This window comes from Crassostrea angulata, chromosome 5, assembly GCF_025612915.1.
Source record: "Crassostrea angulata isolate pt1a10 chromosome 5, ASM2561291v2, whole genome shotgun sequence".
Classification (NCBI taxonomy): Eukaryota; Metazoa; Mollusca; class Bivalvia; order Ostreida; family Ostreidae; genus Magallana; species Magallana angulata.
The window spans coordinates 44621770-44641698 of NC_069115.1; the positions used below are offsets into that span (position 1 = coordinate 44621770).

General features: G+C 33.1%; 1 protein-coding gene across 1 annotated transcript in view; it reads left to right on the forward strand.

Annotated features, from left to right (window-relative positions):
• The window catches only part of LOC128183252 (uncharacterized), a 181761-nt gene extending 162441 nt beyond the window's left edge, over window positions 1–19320 (forward strand). The window contains exons 188-217 of the mRNA XM_052852197.1: window positions 286–576; window positions 737–888; window positions 1113–1254; window positions 1852–1955; window positions 2159–2359; window positions 2482–2656; window positions 2922–3211; window positions 3405–3554; window positions 3933–4149; window positions 4396–4559; window positions 4722–5030; window positions 5143–5326; window positions 5632–5843; window positions 7299–7485; window positions 7577–7747; window positions 8406–8804; window positions 8937–9087; window positions 9211–9350; window positions 10187–10284; window positions 10400–10583; window positions 10799–10907; window positions 11059–11266; window positions 11811–12011; window positions 12333–12558; window positions 12728–13031; window positions 13168–13185; window positions 15021–15070; window positions 15535–15572; window positions 15673–15963; window positions 17924–19320. Coding sequence (XP_052708157.1) covers window positions 286–576; window positions 737–888; window positions 1113–1254; window positions 1852–1955; window positions 2159–2359; window positions 2482–2656; window positions 2922–3211; window positions 3405–3554; window positions 3933–4149; window positions 4396–4559; window positions 4722–5030; window positions 5143–5326; window positions 5632–5843; window positions 7299–7485; window positions 7577–7747; window positions 8406–8804; window positions 8937–9087; window positions 9211–9350; window positions 10187–10284; window positions 10400–10583; window positions 10799–10907; window positions 11059–11266; window positions 11811–12011; window positions 12333–12558; window positions 12728–13031; window positions 13168–13185; window positions 15021–15070; window positions 15535–15572; window positions 15673–15963; window positions 17924–18391 — 5834 coding nt within the window. The 3' untranslated portion in view covers window positions 18392–19320. The remainder of the gene's footprint in view (window positions 1–285; window positions 577–736; window positions 889–1112; window positions 1255–1851; window positions 1956–2158; window positions 2360–2481; window positions 2657–2921; window positions 3212–3404; window positions 3555–3932; window positions 4150–4395; window positions 4560–4721; window positions 5031–5142; window positions 5327–5631; window positions 5844–7298; window positions 7486–7576; window positions 7748–8405; window positions 8805–8936; window positions 9088–9210; window positions 9351–10186; window positions 10285–10399; window positions 10584–10798; window positions 10908–11058; window positions 11267–11810; window positions 12012–12332; window positions 12559–12727; window positions 13032–13167; window positions 13186–15020; window positions 15071–15534; window positions 15573–15672; window positions 15964–17923) is intronic.
• Window positions 19321–19929: the final 609 nt, after the last annotated feature.

Sequence of the window (19929 nt, forward strand, 5' to 3'; positions counted from 1 at the left end):
TTGGGCCCTTTCCTGATTAAAAATATGCCAAAGTAGAAATTCTTGTAGTTTAAAGTCCAACGTAACTTACTGACAATGAAATGATTGACATATTTTCATATTAACACAAAATTAGCAATGGTAAACCTAATTTGGATATTATCGATAGATAGATAGATAGATAGATAGATAGATAGATAGATAGATAGATATTTTGTTTGAATACTTGTTGTATTCCATACACAGCAGTTATTCATTTGCTTCTATTCATTTCATTAAAAAACTGTTTATCTCATTTGCTTACAGGTAATCCAGGAATACAGATAGATAAAAACAAAGTTGAGGAACAGGATGGCAGTCAACAAGTGGCATATTATCTGGTGGCACTGGGAACTGACCGCCGATTCAACCACACCAGAGATGATGTGGTACCATATACTAATGTGGGAACAAACACTTCAGTGACCTTTTATGACCTTGACCTGACCGCAGGCATTGCTGTTTATTATTTCTCAGTGTATGCCATTAGTAAATCATTCTCCAGAACCCTAGTGACTTCTAATGGTTTCTATGTAGGATATGATGGAGGAGTTACTGGTAAATACTATCAAATTCAAATTTCCATTATCATAGCTCAATCTTAAGAAAAAAAATTATATGTAGATTCGTGACTTTTTTCATGTTAGACAGTTACATGCACATATTACATTTAAATGAATTACAAACATAAAGGATTATTATTATACTGTTTTTCTAGTCGGATCAATATTGATGCCTGGTCCATGTGTGTCTCAGTCATCAGAGCTAGAAGTACAATACGAGAAATTCACCTCTAAACTTGGCATTTTGATGCACTATATAGCAATTTCAAATCACACTGAAGCCAACTTCACGAACTGTAAACAATATGTGAGTGTTTAATCATAGAGGTTTTATTTAATTAAAGACTTAACTGAACACTAGACCTACATGCTTGGTACTAAGATTTATGTTGACATAAATATGTTCTTTTCTTATCAAATGACCTTATTGTGATCAAAGTTTTATTTTGAAACTTTTCACTGACATCGTTAATGAAATATTTTGATGAACTTGAATAGAACAAACAGCTTATCGAGTTAATATCTTTTTAGATTGATGGTGGTAATTTACCAGAACAAGAGAGGAAATCATTGTTCTCTGTCCTTGATGTCACAAACATGGGACATGACACTTACACCAACATATCAGGCCTCCAAATGGAACAGGGAAAAACTTACTATGTTTGGGTCATGGGTTTGTATATTATCCCATGTTAAAGTTCATAAGATTATACGTATGATATCTTCTTAAAGGGGCATGGTCACGATTTTGGTCAAATTTTATTTGTCTGCTTTTATTATTTACAATGCTTTAGGAATGCATTTCTAATGATCAAATAAAATTTGGGTGCCAGTCGATGAGTTTTAGGCAAGATACAGGGCTCACAATTTTTCGTCATGTAAACAAGGCTCGTGCCCTGTTTTTGTTTACATAGGTTAAATATACCATTAAAAAATCTTTTTCAATCTGATTTGTCTATCTTCTTATTCATTTTAAGCATAAATAAACAGTTCCTAACGATTAAAACATTTATTTGAGGTCTTAAACGGGAATTTTCACTTCAACGTTCAAAATGTAAACAAACGCTTTGTTTACATAGCGAAGAATTGTAAGCTCTGTAACTCGCTTATAACTCAACAAATGACCCTCAAATTTTGGTTGCCTATTAAAAATGCCTTACTGAAGCATTGTAAACATTAAAATCGAGAAAAAAAAATTGACCAAAATCGTGACCATGCCCCTTTAAAGCATTTTGAAAAGTGATTAATTTTTTATGAAATATGATTACAGGCACTGACAAGTCAGGAGCATGTGAAATGACTTTCTCAAAGTTTTTGGTGGACGTTACCCCTCCTGAGGTGGGACGACTAAGAATAGGGCCTTGGTATGATATGGTAGGTTATTGAATTGCTTTATGTCATAAGGTTCTTAGTGAACATCAGAGTTTGAATGAATCAGTATTTATTTGTTCAGTAGTAAGTGTTAATTTGAATACGGCCTGTTATAATCGGATACTTCCAGAACAATAGAATAACTTGTTCTTTAACAAAAGAGTTCGCTTATGATTTTTGTTTTATTTTGGTACGTTCTTCATAAGATGGCTTATACCACTGACAACAGTAGCATAAATGTAACCTGGGAGGGATTTGAAGACTTTCAGTCTGGAATTTCTACGTTTGAGGTATCCCTATGGAAGAATAAAACCTGCCAGAAAAACAGTGAGATAGTCCTAGTCACTGATTGGATAACACTTAGTAGAAACTACTCCTTCTACCAGTTGGTGGACCAACAACTTGAGGTAAAAAATCAGAATATCTTTGATTGAATTATTTAACTTTACAGATACTGTAAAACTATGTAAATAAAATCTAATCATATATGCTAGTCAGCAATGTTGAAGAAGATGAGGTTTTTTTTCAGAAAAATGTTCCCTACTTTGTGAAGCTGCGAGTGATTAACTGCGCTGGTCTGTCTGTGGTGATAGAGTCTCCTCCAGTATTTGTTGACTTTACTCTTCCAAGTCCTGGGGTAGTCAAGAATGGAATAAATTTCCAGAGTGACCGACTGTGGTTCTATGATCCAACCTTTTGCCAAGGCAAAATTAATATTTTAATAATATACTCCCTTGCTTATAACCTCGATACCAATTTATTGATATTGACTTTCGCAAGTTATGTAAATAGTTAAACATAAGTAACGGTTTTTACATGTAGTATATGACTGATGTACGATAGATAATTTTTCTTGAAAAAGGAAAAATGTTTCTGAGACTTGATGATAATGACCCTAGCCGAAATAGGATTATGAATATGAACATAACTAAGGAATATTGATTATTTTGTTTAATATTGGCTATACAGGAACTTTCCTACATTTTGCCAATCCCTATTTCCTGCAACACACCTGTCCTGATCAGGAAATATCAATGAGGGACAACACTGAATGGAGACATCTGAATAAGCTTGGGATGCTGGATCCTGATGGAGAAGCCTGGATGATAAAGTATGAGGACAAGTATGTCATTCCAGCCCCTGTCGAGGACATTGTAGACATTAAACTTGTCCTCACCAAAGATTCTACCAACAGAGACATCATGGGAGCTGGTGCTATCTACAGAAGAGCAGAACTCTACAATGGTGGCACCTACAAGGTTTTACTACTGATATTAAGTGATATTGAATATCAGTAATATTGTATATACATATTGGTAAAAATCCAAGAATTCTAACTTTATTTTATACTGAAAATTGTCTTTATGGTATTGTTGAGTAAAATTGTTCCATCAAAAAAATATATACTAATATAATGTCTAACTAAATAAAATGAATTAATTACAATATCAGATAAGATTACAAGCTGCTGGTCGGGATGGGGAGGCGGTAACAGAGATATTGTTTTGGGATGGTCCAGAGGAGGGCATTGCCACATACAAGTATCAGCCAGAGGCAGAGTTTGTCAACTGCGACTGCTGTTTTGTAGATCCGTTACCTCAAGTACGTGTATAATTTCAATGTTACTCATCAAATGTCGACCTCTGCCTTCCCATAAGTAAAGTTTGTAAATAGAAAAAAAGAAAAATTATATCAAGAGGCTATTAACTGGAATAACAAATTACAGAGTCGCTATTTATAAAAATCACAATAAAAATAGGAAAGGACATGATGAAGAGTGATCTGAGTTTAACAGTACACATGTTCTTTTACCTAGCTGTTTTCTTAAATGATTGTTTGAATGAAAATGACAGTTACGACTCTAAATAGCATACTAAAACAGAAGTATTACGTGTATATATTTGGATATATTTGCAATGTGTCTGTTATTAAACAGCAACACGATATGTTCAATTATTATATTCACTGGATTATATCTAGTGGTGCTCCGGCTGCAACTGTACAAGCTACTTAATGAACCAAGGTTTTTATTTGAATGAGACATTCACCACCACCCCTGCCCCTACCACCACCACACCAGAAAATGTGACCTTCTCTCCGTATGACGTGGTTGACAAACAAGGGTCAAGTGTCATTTACAAGCCTGGTGTTACAACTAGTACAGCAGAAGACTCTTGTGGAGTGCAGATCTATTCAGGTGGTTTATTTTTTCTTAAATGTCTTTATTAAAGTGCATGGTCTGTAATTATTATCACCAAAAAGCATATCTAAATACTCTAAAATATTTAATCTTCCAAAATTATTTTATTTGGTAAAAATAATTCTAATTGTTTGGGTTTTTTGTAAACTTGACAAGTGTATGCATTTTAAGCCTTGATGAATAAAGATTATGCCTTCGAATTTTGAAATTCAATTGACCGTTTTAATATCTATTGTTTGACAGCAAACTTGAAAACCAACACAAGTGCATTCATTGTGTCCTGGTGCAGATATTTCAATGACACAAGCAGAATGAGAAACTTGGTTACTGAGATTGACGTTGATCCAAGCGATGGTTTTCATAATTATAAAGTGGAATTTGCTGTCAAAAATGAGGAGGCTACTTCTGTAAGCATGCTATCGTAGCACCTTATCCGACTGTTGAAAATTTAATTTTCAAGAAAAAAATATATAGTATATTTGACGAAATGTTCTACTTAAAATCATGTGATTCCGTTTATGAATCTATAGTGGGAGCTTTGTGCATCTTCTGAGGATTTTCTTTTGTAGACTGTAATTTGCATGATGGTGTACATGGATGACGACTTCCTGAATGAGATCTGTGATGTCCCTCATCTGTCAACTGAAGCTTTACTGTTCCTTCATGTGTTCAAACGCCTGAACCAGTTACCAGAACACTCGGACAAGTTCAGTGTTTGGTCAGCTAGAGCTTCAGTTTCTTCTCTCGTAATGCCACCCCCTGTAGGAACTCTGTGTAGATCTGGTCAGCAGTTTGTCAGTTTCACCAACCCCATCATGAAGTATGAAGCAGGTGTGGGCACAACATCAATGACTGATGATGCTGCAGCGTTTAGAGAGGTGCTTCATTAAGATGCTTTATAATATTTATCGATCTCTCATACATTTCTTTTTTTTTCGTCTTTTGTTGCAGAGAAAATTCTCAGTCATTTTGGTTTTGGGGTTTTTACAGATAGAACATCCATGTATTCCATGTATAGACGAATGTTCTAGATATGCTTGCGATGAATCCTGTGAAATTGCAGAAACTGTACTGAAAACCTTCACCCTCTCAAATCTTACCTTACCATCGAAGAAAATAATAGTGAATGACACTGGTCATGAAATACAACAAATCGTTACTTACTATTTCACAGGTGCTTTATATACAATTGAGCCATCCTTATGATAATTTTAAATGATCACAATTAGAATTATAATGGATGATATATTTAGAATAAATATGGCGGAAATACATTTATCGTTTACTTAGTATATATTTTGGTACTAGTAAATTAAGCTATATGTAGCAATGTTATTTCAATGTTATAAATCTAATGATTGTTTTAATGGATAGCATGAAAATATAAATATAAAATCACACGGATCTACAAATAACACATAAAGGTAGAAATTCTAAACTTTTGTATCACTCAATGTAGCCCTCCAATTTCATTTGCAGTGAGAGGTGTGACAGGATCGGGAGACACAGCTGTAGCTTCCTCCAATGGATTTTATATCGACGATTCACCTCCTGTGTTTGACCAAGAAGTCATGAGTGCCATCTTTTACTACGATGTAGGACAAGGAGAATATACTCCTGTCAAATTTCAGAAATCCAATGACACGATAAAATGTATCTGGAAATGTGATGACAAAGAAAGTGATATTATGGTACGGATAAACTCTAGCAATTAGTTGAAGAAAGAATTTGATATACCGTACATGTACAATATGCAAATCTAATCCGAGATTTGGCACTTCTAATTTGAAGCACGTAAATATTTTAAAATTTTAAATGTTCCATATCAGTTGTCTATGTAAAACGAGTAGTTATCTAATTAAAATGTTTTATTAACTTTTGATCATTATACATTTTCAAAACCTATGACAAAGTATGCCTCTTAAGTTTGAGCAAATTCGTCTCCCTGAATGGTGTTGCCTATCATTTCAAAGAAGTGAAAACGTTTTTTGCATATATAACTACCTAATTTGCCAATCAAAAACTGTGTTACATTTTTGAATAATCTAAATATAAGAATGTACATGTAGAGCACCCTCAACGTTATTTTTTGAAAGATAAACGATAGGATAGAATTCACGCACGATATGAAAGAATAAACGCACGACAGAACAGCAAACACGCACGATATAATAGGATACACGCACGATAGGACATGATTGATACACGATAAAAAAGAATAAACGATGTTCATGATAAACGTATTAATGCTCTAAACGATCTTCATTATTAACCTTGTAATGGCAAAATTTTATTTTGAAAAAAAAAAACACGTACGAAACAGGATATCGGCAAAATTTCTTTTTACTTATACTTTTACATATACCGTACAGCCCAGCCGATCGCCGCAAACATCTCATCCTGACATTAAATCTTAAATCACACGGAAAATAGTGTGTTCAGTTAAAACATTAACTCTTGCTTTAATTTAATAATTATGCATTACAAATATTTTTTTGATGTTTTTGTAAAAACTATGCTTAAAATGACGAATTATATTATATACAAGCTAATGTTTTCGCAGTTTTACCCTCCGCCTACGATGTTTGATATACACGTAAATATGTTACCTTGTTTCTAAGAATACCGATTATTCACATAAATCTTTCATTTTCATTACTTACTGATATTATTTATATGGGGGTATTTTCTGTTTTGGATATTGGTCTAATGAATCTGGATACTAGTATGATAGAATGCAAGATAAAATTGTATGAGGAATTGTCGGCGCATTGAATGATTTGTAACTTCAAAGTAAAATTACTTGGTTACAAAGAGGAACGCTACGATTAACACAATAGGATAAACGAAAAATAAACTGTTATATTAAACGATAAACCTGATAGGATTAATGCTCATTGGCACAGTAAACATGCACTATACGACAGAATTGATTCGCGGTAGGAAAAGATAGAGATGTACAAATAACGTTGTGGGTACTGTAACGATGATGAAAAATATGTACTACATAATGTACATGTATGTACTCATGAGTGGATGAGGATAGACACACTGATTTCTTAATTAACAAGCGAATGTGAGACTCTTATACTTTGTGCATTTAGAAAATGAATTCTGATTATGATTGATACTGGGGGGTTTTTCAGGAAAACTTCTGGGCTATTGGTACTTCACCTGGAGCAACAGATATTCAAAATTACACTTCTACGGGTCAGAGTATCATAGGAATCAACAAAAGGCTGGGTGGAGTTTTAGAACATAACAAAACATACTATGCCAGCTTCATTTGTTCTAATGGTGCAGGACTAAATACAACATACATAGACACTGGAGGTATGTTATAAATGTCAATTGGCACGAAATTTTCCATTAATACAGGCTTAGAAAGTCTAATGAATAAAGTTGATACTTGTTTTGTACACAGGAGTGATTGTGAAGCTGATTCCACCAGATGTCGACTCTGTGAACAACACAATACCTGGCACATTTCATTTCTTAGAGGAAGTGTATCCTAAAGACTCTCTTCAACAACAGGATCCTAACTCAGTTGGCTTTACTTTCACCAAATCTGAAGACCCCTCTGTCAACAGATACGGTGTGTGAAATCAAGAGTAGAAGAAGAATAATGCCAGAATTTTTAGCAATACTGAATTTTGCGATTATATTTTCTTACTCATAATTACAAATTACGATTTATGTTTTTGAACAAATGACCAACAAGAAAAGTTTTAAAATATAGTTGGATACTTTTTAACAAACAGGAAATGACCAACAAGAAAAGTTTAAAATATAGTTGGTTACTGTGGTTTCATCAATATTCGTTGAATACCAATTTTCGTGGATTTCGTTGTTTAGTTGATCCACGAAATTAAATGTTCATCGAAATGCAATTTCTATTAACATTTTGTATTAATAGGGTCATTGGCCACGAATTTACCTATCCTTGAAACTCTGATTTTTACTTCATCCACGAAAATTGATACCCTTATATATTATTGAAACCACCGTACTTTTTAACAAAAAGGGAAAAAAAAGAATTATTTCAGTTGTGTGAATGTTAATTGTATTTTATTGAATAACAAATGACCAACATTTGATGAGGCAATATTTAAACCATTTTAGGTAATCAAATTTTTATACAAGAATGTAGATACTTATTCTGAGTTTACTATGTGTCAATTTTTAAAAAATCTATAAAATGTTTCATTTTATGTACTGAATTTATCTAACTATATTAATTGAACGGATTATAGATCTCTGTGTTGGATCAGAAGAGGAAACAGATGACATTATACCTTGTACCTGGGTTGGTTACAATATGTCTGGCTCTGCTGAAATCAAAGATGGAGCTCTCTGGATAAACGGAGTAGAGGTCAGAAAACTATCAGACTTGAAACCCTATCAGGATTACACAAACACCAATAGCTCTGCTTCCAATAGTTTTACCATGCCGGTGGGCCAGCAGATGTTTGTTACCATGCGGCTGTGTAACGAAGCAATGCTGTGTACTAACAAAAGTCTAGGGGTGGTGGTCATCACCAACAGTGATTCTGTGGTGGCTACCTCAACCAATGGAAGCGCCATTGAAGAGAAGCTCTCAATTACGAGTAGGAAAAGAGCAGCAGCAGAGCTTGATATCCAGACACCAAGTGGTAATTGTGTTAAGAATAAAATATCATCAAATATATAAACCGAAATCTATAGAAGACATATCATTATGCATGTAGATGTACAGATTTAAATTGAACAGTTTATCTAACTATTTATACTCCGTCTATCGCCAGGTCTAGCAGATGGCCAAGCTATTGTTGTTACTAAATTGAGTGAGTCTGATCTGACCAAAGACTATCGCTCAGACGCCTCCATAGATTATGTTCCTTATATCAAGAATCCAGAAACATCTAAAGACATGGTGGAAAGACTTTTATACAAAAGGTCAATCAAATACTATATATAATATATAATCTCATAACTTTTCTCAGGTTCCTCTCATTAAAAGGGTTGTTTTTTAACTTGTTTAGCCTTTGGGATTTACTTTGCATTATTTGAATATTTCAGGCTTTTTGGACAGAATTTTGCCTTTTCTATTGTTCCTCTTGGCAATGTGCCAATGCCAGGTCCTGTAGTCATTACATATCCTGACAGTGTGGGCCACGTTACCACAGGCAACAGAACCATGTTGCTTCATTGGAATCCAGGTTTGTTTATACATAACATTTCTATTTTTGGGGATTTATTCATACAAAAAAGAAACACATAATCACCTCTAAGATATAGTTCTTTGTTAAAAACGAAAATAATTAACAGTGCACACAATTTTGATCTTATTTGCACATGTTTGTCTATTCTAAAGTTTAAAGACTTCTTATAAAACCGTTCAAGACCAAGGAAAATGTAAAACTTTGTAGCAAAACGTGAAAATACATTTTCAATTGCAACTGCATTACAACATTAACAACCTAAGTTAAATTAGTCAGACTAGTATTCTCTTATAAGAAGAGTAATTATTTCTATTTATTTTATTAAACGTACTATGTACATTAACCATAAGTTAGTTACTTAAAACTCTTCATTATGTTTAACTCAATAATTATTTCAAGAACAAGTATGAAGTATAAACAATAAAATGTTATCTTGAATGATTCTACAGATTACATAGGTAGTCATTATTGCAGGGAAAATAACCTAACGCGGGTTATGTATTTTTTCTGCAATGCTCCCTACCTTCATACCAACATAAATCACCAAATAAATCATTTTATTGTCTAAATAACATTTTCAAATCTTTTTTAAAACAATTTTGGACTAAAGATATTCAATTTTTTTTTAAATGTTAACTCAATTCAAGATAAAAGTTATCTTTAAACAACGGGTACTGTAGTATTTGTATCCATGCGTCAAAGGCATATAATTTTGCAAGCAGCAGTACTTTTAAACAACAAACCTTCCCCAATAATTCTAATCATTTGACAATCAATCTTCAGAAACCTTATTAAGTTCATTTTGTGTAACACATAATTGTTCGATATTTCAGTGATGCAGTACTGGGAGATCTCAAGCAGAACTTGTAAACATCTCCCTCCAGAAGAACAGGAAGTCTACCACCCAGACAAACAAACCATGTCTGTCAAGGTACAGTACATTCATCAACTGTTTAATAAGTTACAAAATGTGAATGAAATAACAAACATTGCATGCGCCAGATAAGATTTCGTTAATCAATGAGTAATTTATTTGTGTTGTACAGGTGTGCAATACTCACACAGAAAGCAAGATTAATGAAATAATGACAAGGAGGAAAAGAGCAACAACTCCGACAGAGTATTATGAGAAGGAGACAATGTTCATTCTGTGTGTCACAAGTGCCTCTATTTATAATTCTGCACCAGTACTGGACAGTCAAACTCAAGTCAACATAATGGAAGACTCGGGTAACGAGATTATTGTCTACTTTTTTCTATGAAGCATCTAGACAAATCACAGTTGTGTCAAATGTACACTGTTCTAGCATTCTAATATTAATGAAATGCAAATAAATAGCAACGGATGTCAGCAGTGAATTTTTTAGAGATAATTTCTTTCTCGGCATACTGGTAGGTTACATTGTATATTGAAGACTGAACGATATTTTGTTTCATTCTTATAGGAACTTTGCACTATCAGCTTTCAGCAGTAGATGAAGAGGGAGACAGCGTTATTTTCTCCCTCTTAAACAAAACACAAAGAGGCGAAGTTTCCCTTTCTAGTGATGGATTGTATGTATTTTTTTTGGTGGTTAATTTTTTTAGAAAGAAAAATACTCGTTTAAATTTTTTTTTTCTGCTTCAAATTAAATATGATTAGATTCAATAATTTTTTAACGAAGAAAATAATTTGCTTTCTTGACTTTTCTCATCTTTTTCTTAGCTTGGTGTATACTCCATGTCTTGACTGCTTTGGAGATGAAGAAATCAACATCCTGCTGAAAGAGAACCAGACCAGCACAGATATCCCACCAAGCAGCTCCCACGTAACCATCAATGTCTACATCCAACCAATCAACGACCCTCCTGTTGTCTTTCTAACACGACATGGATTATTTCTTGGGAACGAAGATATCACGGAGGATACTGTTGTATGTACAATGAATTCTTTGCTATGTGTTAATTGAAGAAAAACACATAATGAAACATTTCTGAAATCAAATTCGAAAACATCAATTTGAATAACGGTAATGGAAAAGGTATACAAGTTACAAAGGACGTCGCTGAAATTCATAGCATTTGCATTGCGTTACTGAAAAATTGCTGAGCATTGGCAAAAATATCCATTCTAAACGTCTAATGAAATACGAAAGTAATTACAAAAGCATGTAAATAGATTTTATTGTAAATTATTATGGATTGTCGTATATAAAATAATTTCATTTTTTTTTTTCAAAAAAAAATTACGACCACATACTTTGAAAATCAAGCCATTAGATGCGTAAGCAATGTGTAGCATTCATGATCAGAAGTTATTGCACATTTAGCACGTTTTCTGCTTAAACGTACATGCACAAATTATATATCTTATTCAGTCTGATTAAAAAACGCCCTTATATTTTATTATTTGTTACAAATGATAAAACGGGGGGCTATTCCTAATAAGACTGATATTAAACTGTCTCTTAACTACAGATACTACTTGAGGCTATCAATGATTTCAACTTCAATGCGAATGGGCTCTGGAAAGCAAGGATTGGGGCTTATGATGTTGAAAAGAGTGATATATTAAATATCGTGATGTCAAATCCTTCCAACCTCAACTTTACTTTAATTGAGGAAAGCAGACAAGTTCCTCAACTTTTAAAAGACTGCAATAGTTATGATAGAATTTTGGTAAGGAGCAGAATTCAGCTAAAAAAAAACATTTAATCATTTTTAAGAAAACTACTTTATGGTCACCATTTGTTAAATCAATTACAAACACATGCATATTCTATGTTTGATGTTGCAATGATGTGAAATTGAGTTTTGAATTAAAAGTTGATTTTAAAGGACTAAAGTGAATGGAAACTGGTCCCTTGTAAGACATTTTGAATTTGTTTATCGATCAATATGAAACAAATACCTCCGATATATATAGTGTTTGAAATTATTTCGTTTGAACGCCATGACTTTTTCTCTAAAGCTGATATTTTGTAACACAATGATTTTCAGCCCACCATGATGCCATGTTCAGACAACTTCACACAGAACCTTCCCCATCCTGCACCAGAATTGTCCTGGTTAACCTACATCATTGAATTCACACAGCCAAAGAATGTTTTTGGAAATTTCACAGTTAGTTTTTACTTTGAAGACAGTTCCAACCAGACCTCTCTACCTATAAATATTAAGTTTGGCATCATGGAGATGCCATGTCACAACAACGGGAAATGCAAAGGTACAAATAGTTTAAGTCACAATACAAGTGGTAATGCATTGCAATAGCAATTTGCTATCTACATGCTTTTTAAATTATTGAAGAAATAAACTACTCTGAAGTTAAATGAATTCAATATTTTTTAACAAACGTTGAAAGTTGAATGTGACGAATAGACACAATTTTACAGCGACTGGAATATACCCCTGTGAGGACACACACCGGACCCACAGCTTTGACGCCTACTATAGATGTGTGTGTAGAGGAGGGTACCAGGGTAAATACTGTACAGAGGATGTGAACGAGTGTCTGAGTGACCCCTGTGTTCCTCCATTTGTCTGTTACAATGACCTGGACAGTTACCGCTGTGTTTGTCCCTCAGACAATCCCAACTGTGAGTTTGAGGTGTGGATGATTTTTGTCATTGTGCTGATGGTGATCATAATCCTCGTACTGATAATTATAGCTATCTACAGATACAGGACCCAGAGAGGGTAAGATAATAATTTCTATAACAAATTTGTATTCAAAAGTTTTTTTTACATAATTTAAAAAGGTTGGCAGAATTGTTATTTATCATTCTTATACTTTATGCATTAAAACTAATATTTTTCTTTATTTCATTTTTAGGAAAGTTTATTTTTTGAAGTAAGTATAATTTGTTCCATTTGTAGTTATATTTAGGGTTAGTCTTTATGTGGAATGTCCATACGTGTTTGATTACAATGCACTCAACAAAACTTCTAAGTGTTTGCCCTTAAAAATAATATCATAAACATAAAATCTCGGTTATATTAACAATTCTGAACGATTTGTCCTTTTCAAACGTAAATATAAGTAATAAAAATCAATTTTAAAAGGTTCATCGAGGTATGAACTTGGTTGGTACGTGATCAAATCTTCAGGATTTGATTATGTGACCAACCAAGCTCATATCATGGTGAACTTTTCAAAATGCAGTGTATTAGTCCCCTACCAGTTTATAACCGGAGGGGACTATAGCTTTCCTATGCGTCCGTCAGTCCGTCTGTCCGTCCATCCGTCCGTTCGTCCGTCTGTCTGTCCACTTCAGCTTTCCACACTTTTTTCTTTATGCGTTTGAGGAATACTATGAAATTTGCTGAATAGCTTCAAAATGTCAAACTTCAGATCAAGTTTACACTTTTGTAGCGTCTGGTTGACATATTTTCGAGAAAATTAACTTTTTATATATCTATTTTTTAATGTTTGGGTTCGATATTCTGCATAACAGTGCATTGTTTTCACAATTTCCACAACCCGGTAGAGGACGTGTATTGCTTATGCAATACTCCCAGAATGCTTCTTTCTTAAGTGATTTCACCCCTACAACGTAACGCTTTACTCTGTGTTCAAAGTTGCAATCACGAATTGGGAATTTGTACTTTTGCTGATGATTTGTCCAAGAAAATTTAGGGTCTATAAATTGATATAAACGATTCTTAATGTATGAAAATAATTATTCCGTGCAGAATAATTATCATTTTTTACAAAAAAAGAAAATGAAATGATATTGAAGTGATAAATATTGGAATTTTGAATATTTCATTTCATCCAAATTAACTATATATTCGTTAATGTTTAAAATATAGACCTAATAGGTCTGCTACGAAAATTCTGGGAAACTGGAGTCGAAACATGGGTCGATGCATAGACCGTCTTCGGTTCCGACATTTACACGTTTACCAGAATCAAAATATGAGGACATGCGAAGAGAAGAGGGTGAGGGCTATTCCTGTCCACTTCTAAAAAGAGAATAGACTCAATACAAAGGAATGGAAGCATGTAAGGGAATCTCTTGGGTCTCACCGAAGATTGTGCGGTACTCAGAACGTGTCTTCAAATCTCAAGGCAGCGTAAATTACGAGTTAAATGTTAGCCATTTTTGGCATAGCCCAATGTAAGAAAACATTAGAGAGCATTATGGGATGTAGATAAAACAATTCTTAATGAATATGTAGGTTTAGCTCGTTCTTTTTCCCGCGGGCACTGGTTCTTAGTAATTCGTAATTCTACCTTTCCCTTATGAAGTTTTAGCTGCATTATGTCCAAATGTCATATAAATATATATATATATATATATATATATATATATATATATATATATATATATATATATATATATATACACCAATTTTCATTCGCGGCGACTTTATTTCGCGCTTAACTGCCGATAAACTGGTTCGTGACGACTAATGTTTGTGACCAAACCTTATCTAGACTGTATTGATATAAAAACTATAGGCAAAGGATTTATTCTTAGCGAGAAATGTTCGCGACGACAAGGCTCTTGCTAACCTCGCGAAAATTTCTCGCACGCGAATAAAAGTTGGTTTACAGTATATATATATATATATATATATATATATATATATATATATATATATATATATATATATATATATATGATATATATATATCAATTGATGCACAATTCGATTTATCTGTTTTGATTTTTTTTGTAGCAAAAGAGCATCAGAAAAGTCCATCTCATCGTTTGTTACTGGCAGCCATGGTATTAAAAAATTTTTTTTTTTTTTTTTTTTTTTTTTTTTTGTCCAATAAAGGATTATGGATTCCATATGATTTCATTCGAACAAAAAATCCATAACAATAACAAAGACTTGTGATCTGTAGAATCCAGAGCCATGATACCATATATTTAAATAAATAGAAAATGTACATGCTATTATTCAACTTACCTATTTATTATTTGACATTATTAATCTTTATACAATCAGCAATCATTTCTTACTAGGATAGTATGTGGGGTTTTTTAATCTAAACGTTTAGAAACTATGTAAATTTATTTAATTTTTTATTTTTACTTAAAGAGTTATTTTTATCTCATTTTTAAAAAAAAAATTACTACTGCTACAGAAATGGCATCTATGCTGTGCAATTTCTAAAATTTCCTTGCATGATATTTTTTAATGAATACCGGTATGTGACAATGTTTTTTTTTCTTTTCTTTTTCAGATAAATATTCAACATCAAACACAGACAACTTTGAAACTGTAAGTTTCTAGAAACACAAATATATTTCCGTATAAACCAAACATACATTTTTAAAAATGTTAACTAACCACATAGGAATTTTGTTTCGTTTTTGGACAGGATGATGGTATTCAAAAATTTTTTACCTATGCTGAGAGGGATGACATATTTCATGAAAAGAATGACATTGATAAATATTCCACATCAGACGAAGATGAATTCTTTGTACATCCTCCACCAAATACAAACTGGGATGAAAACTGGGAGAATGAAAACAACTGTGCCCAAGATGAAGATGAAAATGTTTCTTCGGTACCTCCTTTGGAAGTAGACACACAGGATTTTTATGAAAAGATTGCCAAGGCTTTAGCCACCCATAAAAAGGATGAATCTTTTATTCATCCCCCTCCCGTAAGTTCTATACGTCTCAATGAATTCATATTGCAGACTTACCGAAAAAAGTTTTGAAACTCCCTTTGGAAACAATGCCCCTTTTGGACTCCCCTTCCCGGATTAAAAAACCGGGTCCATGTGTTAATATAATTTAAAAGCATCTAAATCAGTGCAGAAATAATTGATAATTGTCTCTTACGAATACTTGGCTATACTAACCTTCTTCCAAAAACTTACTAAAAAATCAGTCATTATCGAGGCCAAAGGGAACGTGGCGTCTTGTGGTTGACAAAAAAGGTCATTTTAGTTTGATTAAAAAAATGTAGAAAAGTGATATATTGCTCCTATAATACATCCAGTAAGACGTTCGGTTAATTTTCAAGAAGTTTTTAATATATCGAATCGAAATTTATAAGAATTAAAGATATTGCAGAGACCCCTAAAGGCTAATAAAAGATGAATTGCAATTATATTTGTCAAACCTAGTACTTATCGATATAGCTTAAGGTGTTCATTTAACCAATGAATGCTTATTTTGGATGTCATCGGTCCTGTAACACACGTGCAGACAAATTGAATTTTGCGCGTTAGCGCGGTGTGAAAGGATGACTGCACTTAGGACATCCGATATTTGCGAGAAAATAAACTTTTAAAAGAAGATTTTTTTTCTTTTAATTGTTTTCTTTTAAATTGTCAACATCTAAACTGCAACTTTACGTAATTGAGTTAAATGTTGACACCAAGTACGAATTTATTTTCATCAAGATTTCTTCAATCTCCATACAATAATGAAGATGCCTACTTTTATACTGACTTCATACATATTCAGCGCATGTTTGTCCTTTGTTCTCCATTAAGCAGTAGTTGTATGTTTGCATTATCAAAGTTATGTCAAAAAGAGATTAATAGACAAACATGCGCTCATGGTTTAAATGAGAAAAAAAAATGCTTCTTGCTTTCGCTTTCCCTGCTGTAACCAAGGGCTGATGCATGTTGAATATTACAATTATGATTTCTCACCTCAGGTAACTCTTTGAATACAAAATTCTATCACGTGACATGTAAGGTAGCAGTTATGTGCTAACTAGGACAATGTTTTCAAACACGTTAATTTGCCAAGGTGAAAGATTGATCACAGAAATTTTATACATGGCATTGTTATTCATGCTAGTCTAATTTTAGTACCATTCTGATAATGTCAACTCCACCTCTCATGCATATCAATATCAATCTTACGTTTGATCAAGGGCAGATAAGCAAAAATTCTCCTTTTTTACAAAGTTGTAAGGAGAAAAACAGAGAATGAGCTTATTGTATCACAGTATAAAATCTTAATTGGTGTTGGAAATTGACTAGACTCTTTAAAACATTTAACACAAGCGATGTTATGTTAAGAAATAAACACAACAGAGGCGACCGAAAAGGGTCCAAAACCTGGCGCTAAGTGCAATCATCCTTTGTCTGCACCGCTTGGTGTGTTACAGGACCGACGATATCCAAAAAAGGCATTCAGTGCTTATATTTATATTCATACTGAAGTCTATTTGTGTGAAATTTATGTGTATTGTCGTGTAAAAGCCATTGTATACGCTCTCAGTTAGGGATATGAAACATACATGGAACAGCCATATAAACATGTTATTTAGTTCCCTTCCGCAACTAAAAATATAGTGCCAAAACTATGTAGAGAAAATTCTTTTTTATTATGGAGCAGAAATGATTTGATGATTATTTTTCAAAAGTATATATCAAATTAGTTATGTAAGATTAAACGTTTCATTTAATCATACAAAAATGAATATACTCAACACGTAAAGACGTTTATATTTGTGTTCATGGCGCATAAATTAGTAAAGTGTATTCATAGAAAATTGAACGTCGCAGATTTCCAATGCAAACATAAAGGGAAATATACACTGAATGTAAATATCTTATAACAAGCAATAGAAATGTGATATGTTTATTTCACTTATTTCAGGCAGCTACCCGTTTTCCACAATGTATTGAAATGCAGTCGAAACCAATCTACGGACAAACAAGTAAAACATTGGCAGCAAACGTACATAACCAGGAAAAAATTTTCCTAGCAGACAGAAGGGAAAATACTCAGCCAAATAGGGAAGAGAAACTAGAACCAACTGAAACCGAGACTGGTCCTGCTGAGGTATCTGGTGGGCAAACAAACAGGGGATACGTTGATGAAAATTTCACCACTCCTTTTAACAGCAGCATTGATACACCCACAAAAACGACGACGATGTCTGATGAGAACGAATGCTGCTTGTCTACTGTGGCTTCGAACACAAGCCTGGGGTCTCCATCTCCTACTGATGACCTCGGGAAATGTGACGACGATCCTCCCATTGATTCCCCTCGCTTCACCACCAGACTGGCGTGGAGTCTATCGGAAGAGGAGGAAACTTGCGAAGAACAATCCACATTTTGACCGTTACTCAGTGTGTGTCCATGATTAAAGCTATCTGTTAGTATCGGCATGACTGGGCACATTTTGAGATTTCAAATTAAATGGACATTGAATGTGTTGTCTTATGTATAATATTAAACAGAATTTTGTCTTTTTCTTAAAAATTGGTTGCATTTATTATAGTTTGTAGTAGATTTTTCTTATACATGTGTATTTAGAAAACTTATATATATATGATTTGTACTGAAAATTTCGCTGATCTTGTTAAGTAATACATGTATTTTGGTTTGTTACACATATTCCTTTGCAACAAATTCATTATAAAATTAGAGCAAAATAAGAGCATATACTATGATTCTGTGTAATGTTTATGTTTTATTTGCTGCAATAAACAAAATACAATGCATTTATATATACATATTTTGTTTTTGATATAGAGTTACATTAATTATTGTAGTTGCATTGAATACTTTTTTTATATTGTCTACATATTTCAAAAAATTTCAGAATTAGCACTCTAAAACATAGATGTATGACTTCAAATTTTAGACACTAGCAATGGGTACTACACATGTTTATACTGATTGAGTGTGAATAAAATATGTATAAAAGGCATAGCTCAAGCCTGGTCATAAGGCATCAAAAATGTTGTTTACAGTAACTCCTTAGTAAATTCTATGTACACATGCACATCTTTAAACTTGCATATTTCCATTATTGTTCAGGTCCTGGTTTCCCTGGCGATGGGATTTTTATCTCGTGACTTCCTCGTAAACTCAGATATCGTATAATTATAGGTTATCTTCAAGGTTTTTTTAATTTATTTTTTGTGGGGGTGGGGGGGGGGGGCAAGATATTCATGCACGTACATATACGGTTTGTATATATTCAATTATTTTGGCCAATTTAGCATATTTGAAACGTACGGGAAGTCGCAAATTTCAAGTTGTAATAAAAATTCAATTCATTTGATGCGTCACTTATTCATTCGAAAGTACCGAAGAACTGAGACTTCAATAGTGATTGTGCACATTAATTGAATTAATTATATCACTTTCCAATGTGGTTATATCAAGTATATCATTGAAATCTGTTGCAAAAACATTTTAAAATTGCAATAAAGGTGGAGTCAGTTGGTCCACTTAGTTAACTATAGGCGTCTATGATTTAACCTACATGTATTTGCACTAAAACTGTAATTTTTGCCCGTAAGGTATTATCAACTTAGCGAAAAAAAATGATATGAATATTGTTTAGAATTGCACAATGATTAAATTGAATAGAAAAGAAAAAATTGACCACAACTTAATAATATTTTCAGCGATTTTTGTTTGTCTCTATCATTGGGTAATTCTTTAAGTCGCAAAATTATTCGAAATGTAATAAAATGTAAACGCTTTTTTCAAGATATTTAAAATTGAATGTTATTTGTCTTCACATGTCCTCAAAATTTAGAGTGACAAAATAGAGAATTGGGGTCAAATTTGTCAGTTTAAATAAAACAGGGCTTCAAATGTAAAAATTTTGCACTAAATTTGGTTCAAAAAATCACTTTTTTA